The 15,580-nt window shown below is 41.1% G+C and overlaps 1 protein-coding gene across 6 annotated transcripts in view; it reads left to right on the top strand.

Annotated features, from left to right (window-relative positions):
* SCN8A (sodium voltage-gated channel alpha subunit 8) overlaps positions 1 to 15,580 on the top strand; it is a 181,802-nt gene that overhangs the window by 159,956 nt on the left and 6,266 nt on the right. For all 6 annotated transcript variants that reach the window (XM_079139767.1, XM_079139766.1, XM_079139769.1 and 3 more), the window contains 5 exons: positions 5,473 to 5,757; positions 7,716 to 7,769; positions 8,298 to 8,435; positions 9,587 to 9,691; positions 12,479 to 12,749. In XM_079139767.1, coding sequence (XP_078995893.1) covers positions 5,473 to 5,757; positions 7,716 to 7,769; positions 8,298 to 8,435; positions 9,587 to 9,691; positions 12,479 to 12,749 — 853 coding nt within the window. The remainder of the gene's footprint in view (positions 1 to 5,472; positions 5,758 to 7,715; positions 7,770 to 8,297; positions 8,436 to 9,586; positions 9,692 to 12,478; positions 12,750 to 15,580) is intronic.

Consider the following 15,580-nt stretch of genomic DNA (forward strand, 5'->3'; position numbering starts at 1 on the left):
CACCCCCACCCCTCTGCCCATGCTATATGGTCCACTATCCTAACACTGTCAAAACAACCAGGGATGATGCTAGAGGACTGACTATCAGCTAGTTCTCCTAAAGTTTCTCAAGTCCTCCTATGCCTGCTTTGGCGATACTCCACCCAAATCCATACCGTACAGGGGCTATCACCTTGCCAACTCAGAATAAGGCTCCCTCTTCTGGTGCCTTTTTCTTTTATGGTTTTATTAATTGTGTGTGTGCGCACATGTGTGCACACACTCACACTAAAAAGTCAATTTCCTAAAATCAAGTGGACAGCTGGTTTTGGTGATAATAGTTGTAATGAGAGAGGTCTGTTGTACTTAACGAGACCAAGAAAACTCATTTCAATTCAGATGTTGAATACATGCAGGAGAGCAAACCAGAGGATCTGTTCTTAAATGTGCAAATATCAGAATGTAGGACCAAAACTGAATTGTTGCAATAGTCCACACGAAGCAAGACTGATTGGAGAAACGGGATACCAGGACAGTGCTGCTCCACTCATTCCTCATCTGTGACCTCTGGCACTCACAGTTGCACAGGAAGGTGAAAATTTCACTGAGACTTGGGAACTTTATCTTACTATTTTAGTTTATTCACTTTTTGCAATAAACTGGTGTTTCTTCTGTAGCACAGTCACAGTTTGGTTTACTAAACATGAGCTTTCTCTGTAGTCCTGAAACCATCTGCAGGAGGGGCAGTTCCACCAGCAGCACAAATTTGTTTTTATTAATTGAAGGAGCTGCAATTGTGGCTCAGTGGTAGAGCACTTGCCTAGCATGCATGAGCACTGGGTTTGACCCTCAGCACCACATAAAAATTAATAAAATAAAGGTTTTGTGTCCATCTACAACTAAAAAGTTTTTTTTAAAAAAAGAATAAATTGGGGATGCTAAGTCTTTATTCCATAGAAGAGACATTTCAGAATGTATGCAATGAGGCCATGGTTAGGATTGGGCTTAATGTTGGGAGAGAGACAACAGTCAGTGATTTTGCTGGCTGTGGTTGAAAATAAATTAAAATACTCATCCCTACTTCCTTGACTTTCCCATATTTTTCATAAGGGGTAAATTTTTTAATAAATCATAGTAGTGTTGTTATAGAGTTAATAATCCACTTTGGTCATTTAAAAAAACTGAAGACAAGGTGCAACTAAATAAATGCCATTAAAGATCATGCTTGTTCAACATTGTACCTGAGCTCAATAGCCTGCTGTCCCCCCACATTCTCAGCAGTGATCTTGAATCTCCTAAAAGGGGATTGTTAATACCTGAAGCTTCTACCACTTGCCCCACACTTGTTACTAACTTTCTCCATCTGGTTGCTCACTGCTGCTGTCCCTGTGGCAGAAAGTCCCCACTGCAGACCTATTTGCTCATGAGGAAATGAGTTGAATAATCTGGATGCAAGAGCCCTTTTAGTAGCCTCATCTTTTCCCTTTATTTCCTCCTTTCCCCACCTTCCCTGAACTCTGTTTCCATTTCCCAGAAAACTTTTACTTGTCAACTTTCAAGTAGCATAGAAACTTTTAATGAAAATTGTCTACATCACGCTCTTTTCAAATAAGATAATATGGGCAAGAACAAGTTTGAGCCCAAAGCTGCAATCTAAAACAATAACAATGAGTGAGGGAAACTTTGGTGTAGAGGAGCCACCTTATTGGGTTGATGCCAGTCAGCCAGCAGTCCTGCCCTGATCTGGTTGGGCAGGTAGAGAGAGATCAGAGATTTATTCCTGCCCTGCAGTTTCTCGCCCTTCTGTGGAAGAGTAACCACAGAAGAGATTGCATTTGGCCAAGCTTAAGTTTCCCAGTAATAAATAAGAACTAAGAATATATGTTTCGCATAAATTTTGTATTTCTACAGGGGCATGTGTTTTTCATTCTTTAGCTTGGGTTCTTCTGTATGCCAACACTTGTGAGATTAGAAAACTTTAAGTCAGAAACCTTCATGAACTGAATACCATCCATGCAGATGGGCTCAACTGTCACTGTGCTGCTCCAGTTATAGACTCAGACCTTCACTTGAGAGGGAGCATGTGACCCCAGCCTGTCCTGGGATACTCATTTCAGTCTCCTCTCTCCTTCTTCAAACCAAATATCAGAAAAATTTAAACACTCCTGCTGTTGGCAAAGGAATACTTAATGTAGTTCTTTGCTTTTCTCTCCTCCATAGTAATCTTTAAAGATATTGCTGTGCTATTAAATTTTTGAAAGTATACAGTAGTAATGCTATGAAACATGCATGCATTTTTTGTTGATTGTCAGTACATAGTTGTCCATTAAAGCCATGTTCCCTCTGCCATATATTAAAAGCTATTTGATGGATTTTATAGTGTTTAGTGAATAAAAATGTCCTAGGCATTATAGAGAAGATAAAAATGTAAGAATTAATATCCATTGGAATTTTCTCATCAATTAGGTGAGATTAGTATCCAGCACTAAGTATAAACTTCCATTGGAAAAAACTTTATAGATTGCTAAAACCTAACTGAGTAATATTCCTATACTGTATGTAGTTTTTAACAATAATGGAGTTCATCATGAAGGGCAATGTCTTGTAACTAGAGAGTAAAAGAGCAGAAGAAATCCAATTTATTAAGTGACTCAAGGAAATTTGAGTTGTCATTTATATCGTTAGTGTGAGAGTTTAAAATAATAAGCCTGGTTTCTTCCCTTTAGTTACTGAGAATAACAGCATAATGACATTTCTATGTGGAGCACAGTTAAACAATTTCTGTGTAATATTTTGTAGCTTGTCAGCTAATATTCACAGCAAGGAAGAATTATTAATTTCATCAACTCTGTTCACTGTTTCATTCATAAAACTAAGGTGAGGAGATTTTCTTTGGTTGTGATTGATAGATAAAAGTACATTTACATCTTACAAATATATTGGATTAACTGGGTACAGTGTTGCATGCCTATAATCCCAGCAACTGAGGAGGCTGAGGCTGGAGGATCACAAGTTCCAGGTCAGTCTCAGCAACTTAGTGAAATCCTCTCTCAAAAAAATAAAAGAACTGGGGATGTAGTTCAGTGGTAGAGTGTCCCTGGGTTCAGTTCCCAGTACCATGCGTGAATGTGTACATACATGCACAAAAATTGGATTTGTAGTATTTTTATGTCATCAGCAAAGCCTCAGCAAATATTTTTGTGTTTTGAGCCCTTTGGTCAAATCTATGATTATAAAGTTCAGAGATCACTTGGTTGATTACTCTTCCCTGCTGTAAATATTATCCATATATAACTGTAACACTTAAGACATCATGTAGGATGGGTTAGACTGGATTCGAATAGAAGTTTAAGATTCTCTGTACAACCAGGCTTGTGGCACACTTCTGTAATTCCAGCATCTCAGGAGGCTGAAGCAGGAAGATCACAAGTTCAAAGCAACTTAGCAAGAACCTATCTCAAAATAAAATATAAAAAAAAAGGGGGGTGTTGGATTGTGGCTTAGTCGTTAAGTGCCCCTGGTACCAAGGGAAAAAAAAAAAAAAAGATTCTCTGTACAATGAGAATTCCTGGAGGTGGTAGGTTCTGAATTGAGGTAAAAACCAATATTTCCAGGTTTCCATTTTTAGGGCTTACTTCCCTACTTCATGTTGGTAGTGGTCTAATAGAATGTCATGATCTCTCACCTAAACTGCTGCAAAATGCTGTCACGTAGACTTGAGCTTTTGAACCTTTACATGATGTACTCGTATTGTTTGAGAAATGATTATTCCATTTGTGGATCATCTGCCTTTTGCTTGTTCTTTTGCACATTCCATTGCTTTTTGGAGCCCTCACCAAAGGGTGAACAACTGTAGAATGAGGAGGTAAAATTTAAATCTGATTATCTTACAGATTTGATACATAAATGCATAAAAGTAAATAGCATTCTCCAAAGTGACATTAAAGATTTTCTGGATTTCAGATATTCTAGCTTTCCTTGCTCAAAGTAATAAATATTTTATACTAATGACAGTTATCAGATCTTGAAGAGATTTCTTGGTCTAAGAATTAAGAAATAACTGCCTCTCATTCTAAAGGCCTTCATACGTGAATTGAGAATCACAGATGAGTATTTTAATCTCAAGAAAGAGTGACTCCCTAGCAGAATATTGTTGCCTTTTTATATAAGACAAAACAGGTAGTTCTTCTCAGCCATTTGTTCTGACATAATAGACAGTGTAATTTAAGGCAAAAACGAAAGATAAAACCTAAACCCAATAGGGTTCAAGTTAGAGCCCAGGGCTGCCCCCTGGCGTTCCTCATACAGCATGACCTCCCTGCCTCCAAACAAAACATCGGGAGAAGACAGACTTCATTTATATCCAGTGTCTTTGTTTCCTACTCCATTAATCCTCCTCAGTATTAGAAAAAGGAAGAAGCATTCTTCTGAGCCTTAGCATCCCTGCTTAAGACATCACAAATGAAACTCTGGGCAGAGATGAAACTAGCTTTGTTTCCTGTCCCATCACCAGAAATGTTACCTTTGTAAGCACTTGAACTCTTCCAGTGAAAACTACTGCAACAGTAGAGTTGTTCTCTGACAACTCTTACCTCATATAAAGCAAAGTCCACGTTTAAAACAACCCACAAATGTTTTTTTTTTCTTTGCCCCCACTTTTTTTAATAACATGTCAGTTTTTTAGTTTCTAGAACAGTGATCTAACCCAAAACCATTTAAAAAAAAAAAAAAGTCATGTTGCTCTCGAATATGTTGTAAAGGTCAAGCCCTGTACTAAGCAGACAGATACCAACATTAGCCATGCATTTCAACTTTTAGATTTAGAAGCCTCCAAATCAGAAAAAAGGATGAAGAATAAACCTTGAGTGGAAAGCACATCTGTTCAGATTTTATTTTATACTGTTTGGTAGAGGGAATATAGCTTTTTTTTTTTTCTTGAGCCTGCAAAATATGCATGCTCAGCTATTGCCTGAAAGATAACTGGCCTTGCATAGTCATAAAAGAGACATTATGTACTGTTGAGTGATTCACTGCCAACCCAAAGGGCAGCTCTCTGTGGTTTTGAACAATCATGCCTTGTTTTTCAGAGGGGGAATGTGTTGAAAGGCAACTAGCAAGCTTGCAATTGCTCAGATTTTTCCATGGAGGTTTATTTTACAAGTTGAAGAGGAGGGAGACTGGACTAAGAAATCTTTTTTTATTTATTTATTTAATTTTTTTGGTCCCAGGTTGGTGTCTAGAAGAGATGATGAGGGTCAACTTGGGCAGGGGAGTTTGTGTTAGTTGAAGTAAACATGCAACTTATTAAAATTCCCCAAAATATTGTTCACAAACTTAGAAATTTGTGGATCTGTCCAGTTACGCTAATTGCAAAGAAAACATAATGTTTCTATAGCAGAAAAGCCACACAAATGTCATTCCCCTCCTGGAAATCAAAAGAATGTGCTTCCCTCACTTCCTCCCAACACTCAGCAACCTCCCCTTCCAATGCAGGTGGTGGTGAATGCCTTGGTGGGCGCCATCCCCTCCATCATGAATGTGCTGCTGGTGTGTCTCATCTTCTGGCTGATTTTCAGCATCATGGGAGTTAACCTGTTTGCGGGAAAATACCACTACTGTTTTAATGAGACTTCTGAAATCCGATTTGAAATTGAAGATGTCAACAATAAAACTGAATGTGAAAAGTTAATGGAGGGGAACAACACAGAGATCAGGTGGAAGAACGTGAAGATCAATTTTGACAATGTAGGGGCAGGATATCTGGCCCTTCTTCAAGTAGTAAGTATTGTTTTTTTTTTTTTCAATCTTGGGAAATTCAGGCAGCTAGCAGACATTTCATTTGGTTCCTTCTCAACCCTGCTTTCAGAATCAGGATTACTCTTAAATAAGGGAGTTAAATTCCCAAACCAGTTTCAAGGAGACACCTATCCTGTATATTCTGACTTCTACAAGATCTCATTCAAAAGGAATCTCTCTTTGTGCTCAGAACCAGACCTACTTGGCAACAAATAACACTTGCTGCAACATAGTAAACTGGTAGATCACCTTCCCCCCCAGGTCAGAGTCATAGTTAAAGAAATCAAGAAGATAAGTGCATAGACAAAAATAGAAAGGGCAATTTTGATGGAGCATAATAATCCTACATAATAGCTCTGCTAAAGTCAGCTGTGCTGTGATGCTGCCACTCTTGTCAGCTCAACCCCAGAGAAAGGTCTTATATGGCATAATAAGAAGAAATGTATTTTAATTATGTGGATAAGTCTCTTTTGCCTAACTTCATTCCATCATGCCTAGTTTTCCTCTCTTGCCAGTTTTTTGGAATGTTTGACAAGACAGCTGATGCAAACTCATGAACTTTGGAATCTGACAAATACAGTTTTTAGCCATCATCTGATATTTACTGGATATGTAACGATACAAATTACTCAACTTCTCAGTTTCTTCATTGATTAAACATAGTTAATAATACCCTACATGGTTCTCTCAACAGAGAATTCATGAGCCAGGCACAACAGTGCACACCTGTAGTCCCAGTAACTCTGGAGGCTGAGGCAAGATAATCACAAGTTCAAGACCATCCTCAGCAACCTTAGCAAGGCTCTAAGCAATTTAGCAAGACCCTGTCTCTAAATAAATAAAAAGACTAGAGATGTAGCTCAGTGGTAAAGTGCCCCTGGGGTCAATCACCAGTACCAAAAAAAAAAAAAATTGAATTCATGGTACTTGAAAAATTTCTTAGCATAATGCCCAGCACATAGCAGAGCTTAATTATAGTAATTGTTATTTTGTATTTCATTACTATTATTGCCATGCCCACATCATTCAGTTGTGAATGTTAAATGTGATATTGCAAATGAAGCTTTCAACCTAACCTGAACAATAAGCACTCACTGTTTGTAGGAGGAGGCAAAAGTTAGGGGATTGAGCTGTATTGTAGCCTGCCACAAAGCTCTTTTGCTATTCTGCCTTAGTTCTAGAAATTGAACCCACAAGTCAAATCTGAACTGGAGCAGCTCCAGAAAACCAATGCATATCAGTCAGGCACTGTATTCAGAGCACCCACCATATGCAAGGCACTGTGCTTGGTGATAGGGCCATTAGATGAATAAAAAGACTTTCCTATGCCTGGAAAAAGCTTAGAATCTGGTTGAACAAACTAAACATGGAAGATATTAAATTGATTATCCATATTTGTTTCCCAAAATCATGCTAGGTATAGTAGACAAAGACAATTGGAAAGGGATGTCAATTAGAATTGGCATCAAGGATGCCGCCAGGATTGCCGTACTGCAGGCTACTCGTGTATACTAGTAAGAGATAAGTTCTGACCTTGTTTTTTTTTTTTTAATGAAACTGTGAATTTTTCAGACCCCCCCCCATTGCTTATAAAACACCTATTAAAAAAAAATGGCTCCTAAGTGGAAGGCTAAAGTCTAATAAGCACCTTGAGTAGATTCGTGCCACTTGCTCATAAATCTGCATTTGCCCTGACTTCAGGCTCCTTCTCAAACCCATTTTAAGACCTTGTTTGAAAGTTATCACTTACCATTGTTAACATGGTTTTTTGCCAAACTCTGATGTTATTTTCAGGGACTTACTCAAAGACACCTTCGGCCCTGTATGAGGCTGTACCCAAACTCCCTGTGTTGTGTCCCTGAGGTTGGCCTTTGGGACCCTTGCCTAGACTCCTACCACTCCCTCACAGGCACAGCCTAATGACTGACTCTGTTTGCCAGGCAACCTTCAAAGGCTGGATGGACATCATGTATGCAGCTGTAGATTCCCGAAAGGTAAGGATGTACATGGTGAAACAGAACCTTCCTAGATTGTTAGAAAGCAAGCAGAATGGTAGAATCATCAAGAAGAAGAAAGGGAGGGAGGCGGAATGGAGGTGTCAGAGTTTCTGTTTGGAGTGGTAATTGCTTGTTTTATTGATTATTGGTTATTTTCCTTTGCTCAGTAAATCCTTACTCTCTCATATTGGCTACAGATGATTAGACAGTTGATTTTTACTTGGCCCCAACAGAGCTGTCTACTCTTCAGTCCTGTCTTAAAATAAAAGTGTGGCTCCCAACAAGCAACCCACCTCTCCCCTCATGATTTGCCTGTTCTCCCCATAAGTCATAGCAGTGACAGTGCAGCTGGAGCTGCCAGTGTGGAGAAGGAGGCAGGCTGAAAAAAGCTAGGTCTCCCCCACCTCCAGCTTTTTCGGTAGCCCAGACAGGAAGCCATGGCTGATGGCTTTGGCATGTCAGAATCACCCACAAGATCCCCAGGCTGGGAGCTGACTCTCATCCTTTTCTCCTGTCCTTTGACAGCCTGATGAGCAGCCTAAATATGAGGACAACATCTACATGTACATCTACTTTGTCATCTTCATCATCTTTGGCTCCTTCTTCACCTTGAATCTGTTCATTGGTGTCATCATTGATAACTTCAATCAACAAAAGAAAAAGATATGTCTCCTCCCCTCAATGCCAGTCATCAACCCAGCTGAGAGGCCCTCTGTCCCAGTCATTGGAGAGAAAAGATCCCTCTTTCTTTTCTCTAAAATTGTGGCACTGCTCCACTGTACTTCAGCTCCAACCAACTCTTTCTATTCAGGGCTAGATTTTGCAGCATATGATTTACTGAATTTACTAGCAGTCTTTTATTCACAAGGCCTACTACTAGTCTTGACTGCCAGAGGGAGTTAGGGCAGAGAGTGCCTCTGGAACAGAGGCATAATGGAAAGAAGCAGATGAGTACCTGCAGTGAGAAGCAGAAATTGCCCAGACTTGTAATCATCCATTTTAATCTCTGGAAGTTGGAATCCGAAAGGCCACCCTTGGAAAGCTCACTTCCTTACATATCTCAGATGATTAGCAGTTTTTCCAAAACAAATTGAAAAGATTACCCTTGTTATTCATTTTGTAAGTCAAGTTTGTCCCAACAAACTCAAAAAAAACTCTATAAACTGCCTTCTTGCACAAGAGTTTCCAAATTTTGAATGTCATCTAAAATAAGTGAGCCATGAGTCAGGACTTAAAAATTACTTTATTTTTTTTAAAATATTTTTAAGCTGTGCATAGTGGTGCACACCTATATAATCGCAGCCACTCAGGAGGTTGAGGTGAGAAGATCACATACTCAAGGACAGCCTCAGCAACTTAGCAAGGCCCTAAGCAATTTGACATGACCTTGTCTCAAAATAAAAAAAGGCTGAAAATGTGGCTCAGTTGTAAAGTACCCCTGGGCTCAATCCCCATGTACCAAAAAATAAAAATAAATATTTTTTCTAGAAGTTTATCAGGAAATCAGACCAAAAATATGTTATGAGACTGTACATCTTTGCTCTGAAGTTTACCCTTCCCTGAGCACCTGTAGTCGTATAGTCTATTTCCTTCCTACCTTGCTTGGCAAAACTCAGAAATCCTGAGCTGAAAACAAAAGTAGCCGTCTCTTTGAATTAGAATATTATCCCAGATCTACCTCACTCTGGTACAGTCAGCAGCTAACCTGACATTTGGGGGATATGTCTCACTCAGTTCTCAGTGTTGAGCCTTAGGTCCACAGCCTAGAATGTGAACACTAGTTGTAATTGCTCTTCTCTTTTTCCCTCCTTTACTTTGGAGGTCAGGACATCTTCATGACTGAGGAACAGAAGAAGTACTACAATGCCATGAAAAAGCTGGGCTCAAAGAAACCACAGAAACCCATTCCCCGCCCCTTGGTGAGTACATTGTGCAGACAGAACATAGTAAGAACCTATCTTGGAAAAGACACTGCTAGGGTTACTGCAAAGGAAGGAGAAAGGTGATGGGCTACCTGGTATCCACTGATCTCCAAGCTGCCCATCTAAAAGATCTGAGTAGGGGGCAGCAGTACAGGGATTAGGTATGAGATGACTTTTACGTCATGCTTGACTTCTCCTCTGAGCCCTCCGTGGAAAGCAGCAAAGAACTAGCATGCTTACCACATGGACTCTGGCCCAGGAAGAGAGATCTTTTAAGAGATAACCAAAAATGAACAAAAGGTGATTCCTTTCCTCCCAGTTCAAGATAGATTTGGCCATTGTTTTCTCAGTCTCTGTACCCAATAGGTATGGCCTTGCAGGATGTGTCTGGAGGCTAAAGCAATGATTTTGGCTGTTGGAGCAGAAAAAGTGAAAGTAAGAGAGTTCCATCACCGATATCCTCTCTGACTGAGCCTTTTGTAAAACAGAATTGATGCTGAGATTTGGCCTGACCCTTCGTTGGTGGTGGTTCTCTTGTTTCAGAGAAACAAGCTGAGTCGTCGTTTCTGCCACGTCGTGCATGGGGAGGGTGTGGGTAACTGTCGGAGGTGTGGGCCAGCTGGAAATAAAGCTGGAAAAGTAGTATTAAAAATATAAAGACAAAAGGAGAGAATTTTATATATATATTCAAAGAGGGGGCATGACAGGTGGGAACAGACCTGATGGGTCCCACCCTAAAAATGAGAAAAGCTCTCAAATACTTTATTTATAGTGGAACACACCAAAGGGATTCAAGAAACTTCTTCAGGAAAACAGGATAAGAGTCGGGAAAATAGGTTGTTTGGGGTTTGGCAGGTTACACCCATCTCCAGGCTGCTGTGTTTGAACCTAGGAGCTAAGGTACAGCGCCAGCATGATCTGGGCTTTTTCGAACCAGTGAATCTCACCTAGGAGTTCCCAGAAAAGCAGCTTCTCTGCCTTAATGGAGCAAACAAATCCATAGTTCACATATGATTTCCAACAGGTAATCTCCAAAAGCCTCAAGGTTCCCTCTTCTATAACTTTCATTTAAAGCAACTTGGACAAAAAAAAGGGGGGTGGGTGCAGCAGAACACTTAAAGTCAAAGCTTACCTGGAAGTCTGATTTGTAGAAATGAAAGTAGAATTCATTTATTTAAACCAAGAGTTGGCTTTGCAGCCTGCTTTCCTCCAACCCTACAGTTGTTTCTGGCATACCCCTGCACAGCTGCTAAAGGAAAAGCAGCCCAGGGGTTTGCAGAACAGTTTGGAAACTACCAAGTTAAAGTAATCCTGAAAATAAGAAATAAGCACTAGTCCAAATGCCTAGGTGCTTTAAACACACACACAGGAGAATCTAAAAAGACAATAATATTTTTTTTTTTTAAAATTTCCATGATGTTAAGACTTTCCAGTTAGTGACAGAAATGGAACTAAAGGGAATATAAAAGGATTAACTTTTCTAAAGTTTACATTTGGGAACCTGAGCGTGTTTTCTTCCACATTAAACTATAAAAATAAGGAGGCATACCAGGTGTGATGTCACACACCTGAAATCCCAGTGCCTCAGGTGGCTAAGGCAGGAGGATTATAAATTCAAAGCCAGCCTCAGCAATTTAATGACATTCTGCCTTAAAATTAAAAAATAAAAGAGGCTGGTGATGTAACTCAGTGGTAAGGCACCCTGGGTTAAATCCTTAGTACAAAAAAAAAAAAAAGCAAACAGTTATAATAAAATGCAGGAAAACACGGGGAAAGAAATAACTGGAGGGCCATGACAGAGAAAAATGGAGAGTTGTCGGGGCAGATCTATTTCCACATTAGAGGAAGCCTCATCAAGGAGCGTTTTCTCTGGTGGGGAAAGTGATTCCCGGAAAAGCAAATAAGAACTGGAAGCAGGAAATGCAGATGAGCAGCATCTGACTGTGGAGGCACTTCTCAGCCATGTTAACGGTAGGACCTTGTCACAAGCTCAGTGAGAAGCTATGGAGAGGTTTAAAGTGGGAGAATGATGTGATCTATTTATATTTTTAAACAATCACACTCACCAGTGTGTGGAGGCTGCTCTGAATGAGGGCAAGAAAGGCAGCAGGGAGATCAGCTAAGAGAGTTAGAGGAGCACAGCTGGTGCTGGTGGCTAAGGTTAGAAGAGTAAGCCACTGGAAAGGGGATGAAGAGGCGAAATCAGGTTCTTTGGCGAAGGAATCAGTAAGACTGTCAGCATCAGATGAAGTCTGAGGGAGAAGACAAACACAGGGAACTCTAGATTTCTGGCTTGAGGGATGGATAAATAATTGAGAGCAGCAGAACAAGCCGTGTGAGGGGCAGGGAAAAGGACTCAGCTCTGCTCTGGACCTGGTAAGTTTAGCACGGCTGTGAGTCATCAAGGAGAGCGATGGAGAAGCTCAAGTAGTAGATAGATGTAAGCAGTAGGGATAGATGGGTTCTCCAGTGCACTTGTGTCAAGAAAGAAAAGAGATTGAGAGATGGCCAACAGATGAGACTAAGGGGCAACCAGGGAAGTAGGAAGACCTCTAGAAGTATTCAACTTCACAGGCTTAGGAGAGAAGAATGGCAACTTGAGAAAACTCGAGCTGAGGCAATCTTGATGTCAGTCTCTGGACGTGCTTCCCATAGAGCAGCAGGAAGGAGCTGGCCAGAAGAGGTGATAGAGACTGCTTCCATGAATCGGGCAGTGGTTCCCACAGGTCTGCCTGGAAGGGCTTTCACGAATCCTGTTGTATCTTTTCCCACCCCCACCCCCAGAACAAAATCCAAGGTATCGTCTTTGATTTTGTCACTCAACAAGCCTTTGACATTGTTATCATGATGCTCATCTGCCTTAATATGGTGACAATGATGGTGGAGACAGATACTCAGAGCAAGCAGATGGAGAACATTCTCTACTGGATTAATCTGGTCTTCGTCATCTTCTTCACCTGTGAGTGTGTGCTCAAAATGTTTGCCTTGAGGCACTACTACTTCACCATCGGCTGGAACATCTTTGACTTCGTGGTGGTCATCCTGTCCATTGTGGGTGAGTGGGGCAGGACAACGAGGGAAGGGGAGAGTGCCTGACTGGCTTCGAGGATGAGTTCTTGGGGAAGCAGTGAGTTCCACAGGTCTGAGGTGCAGGCAGGTAGGTGGTCCTCTTAACCTAAGCCTGTGTGTGTGCCCCTAAGACATCTCATGGGTCTGCCTAGCATATTATGTAGTCAGTGGATTCCTACTATGTCATAAATGCTGTACTCTGGGTAAGAGAAAGATACGATTTGGTTCTTGCTTTCAAAAAGTTTAAACAAGGGAAGGTCAAAGAAATGTCATTTAAAATACATATATGGCAGCCAGGCACAGTGGCACACACCTATATTCCCAGCAACTTGGGAGGCTGAAGCAAGAGGATTGCAAAGTAAAAAATACAAGTAAAAGGACTGAGGATGTAGCTCAGTGGTAGGGTACATCTTAGCATGTTTGAAGCCCTGGGTTCAATCCTGAGCACCCAAAAAAAAAAAAAAAAAGTATGAAATGAAGAAAAGGAATAGCCAGAGGTAGTTAAGGTGGGTATTAATGAAATTGTCTAGGAAAATTCTGGTGGCGATGGGTCTTGGTAGTGCTGCTGCTGCTGCTGCTGATAGTCTTATTGCTGAGAGTTTACTGTGGGCCTGGTACAGCTTGAGAATTTACCACCTGTGCTATCTCATTGGATCCTTACGACAGCCCAGGAGGCAGGCTGTTTTATCATCTTCACAGTATAAAAGTACAGGGTCCCTCAACTGGAGGCGGCAGAGGCAGAACTCAGGTTGGTCCCAAAATTTATGGTTTGCTTCAACCTAAAAGAATAGAAGGGATGATGTCCTTGCAGGTGGATAGAAAGAAATGCTACCCTGTTGATTACCCTCCCAAAACATTTCTTGCCTTTCTGAAAGACATCCTGAACCATGTGAAACTCTGCTTGGTTCCAGGTAGGCATGACTGACTTGTCCCAGCAGAGACAGAAGGCAGCTGGGCTCCTGAGCCTGTGCCTTCTCTAGTTCTGTCCTCCAGAGTAGCATGTCCAAAAGTGTGTTGATACACACAACACTGATCCCATACATTGCTCACCAAACAAAGACTTCCATGATGGAGTTACTTCAGGCAACGCTGTATGTGAAATTTCCCTTTGTAAGGTCACCACACACGTTAGCCTACTAAATGCTCTAGGACATCCCTACAGGAAAGAGTTCTGCTTACCACACCGTCCACCTCCATTGGACCACAGAACCCTTCATTCAAGTAATAATAACTCATGTTTTAACGGAACGTACTCTAAGCTGGTCAACATTCCATGCGCTTTTCACATGTGCAGCCATGTAGTCCTCACAGCAAGCCTTAAGTAGCATGAGGAACTGAGGTCCAGAGAAGTGCCTGAGACATGCAGCAGGTAGGAAGCAAGTGGGGGTCAATCCCAGCCCCCACCTGAAGTCCATCCTCGTAACTTCCCACAAAACACACTGGACAATGCAGGTGTTGTCTGCTTTTCTGCCCACCCACCATTAAGTGGGATAGAAAAATCCACAGACAAAATCATATCCCCTGTGCTCAGATTGTCCTCCAAAATAAGAGAGAGGGTAGTGAGGCTTTTAATGTGTTCAGAAACAAGTATAGAAACTCTTTTTAAAGAGGAGTTGAATAAACTAGCTCTAAAACCACCTGGAGTACCCCTTAAAGTATCCACTGCCTGGATGGCCCCATTTCTCTCTGCTCTCTACGGGGTAGATATATGTTCATCCTTTTATTCTTCAAAACCTTACTCAGGCATCACTATCTCTCTGAAGCCTTGCTTGCCCACCATGTGCAGGATGTAGTTTCACCTGCAACACATGTTACACTACCTAACTTCTTATGATTGCTGGCTTTGACTTAATTGACAAGTAAAAAGAAGAGAACTGAGAAATTGTCTTTTGTCCTGGCCGAAGTAGAGAATTTCTGGAAAGAGCAAACATACTATAGCATCTGAGCTCCTGAAGAAAAGGCTTCCTGGCTTACTCTCTGACCCTTCCTGAGAGTGAAGATTCTTTCCTAGCCTAAAAACTTCAAAGAAGGTTCTACAGCCTCTGCAGCTAACTGCCCCAATATTTATGAAATCTTATGATTAAAAGACACTTCCTTCATCAAATTAAATGCGTCTGTCCTTGGAAGCTCATGTTGTCTCATTGGGCCTGGATGGCAAGAGGAGACACTGGAAAAAGAGAACACGTCCGTGCTTCCCTTCAGTTCTCTTTCCCAGCCTTTTCATCTCTTTCTGTGGTCCCTCACTGGCCGCCCAGTGCTGTTCTTTCATTTTAAGGACAAAGTGGTCTGGTTGAGGTGGGCCTGTGGGTGGGTGTAAGTAGAAAAGGCCCTTTAATGTGTACATTTTACCCTCTACTTGTGTATCCTCCTAAAGCAATGGAATTTTTACTTGCTAAAATTGGTTTCTGCTGTATGGGTTGCAGCTCAGAATCTCAAAGCTCTTAGTTGAAAACCATTCCTGAGCTATCTCTCTATTTTTCTCAGTTGTTTAATGGGGTAGGAGATAGGGGAATGAGCAAACCAAGATGTTTTTTCAAAACCAAGATGAAGATACTTTGAAAAGCAGTGGCATCAGCAGAATAACTAAGACATCAAAGTCAAAGGGTTACACGGTATGGTGAGAAACTGAGACCTCACATTTATTGTTTGTAGATATGAATTTTTGCAGGGGCGTTTTGGGTACTGGAGATTAAGCCCAGGAGCCCTTTACCACTGAGCCGCATCCCCAGCCCTTTTTATTTTTTGTCTTGAAACAGTAGTTTTTGTTTTGAGACAAGTTGCTTGAGGTTCTCGCTAAGTTGCTGAGGCTGGCCTTGA

This window comes from Sciurus vulgaris (genome assembly GCF_902686455.1).
Source record: "Sciurus vulgaris genome assembly, chromosome: 5".
Classification (NCBI taxonomy): domain Eukaryota; kingdom Metazoa; phylum Chordata; class Mammalia; order Rodentia; family Sciuridae; genus Sciurus; species Sciurus vulgaris.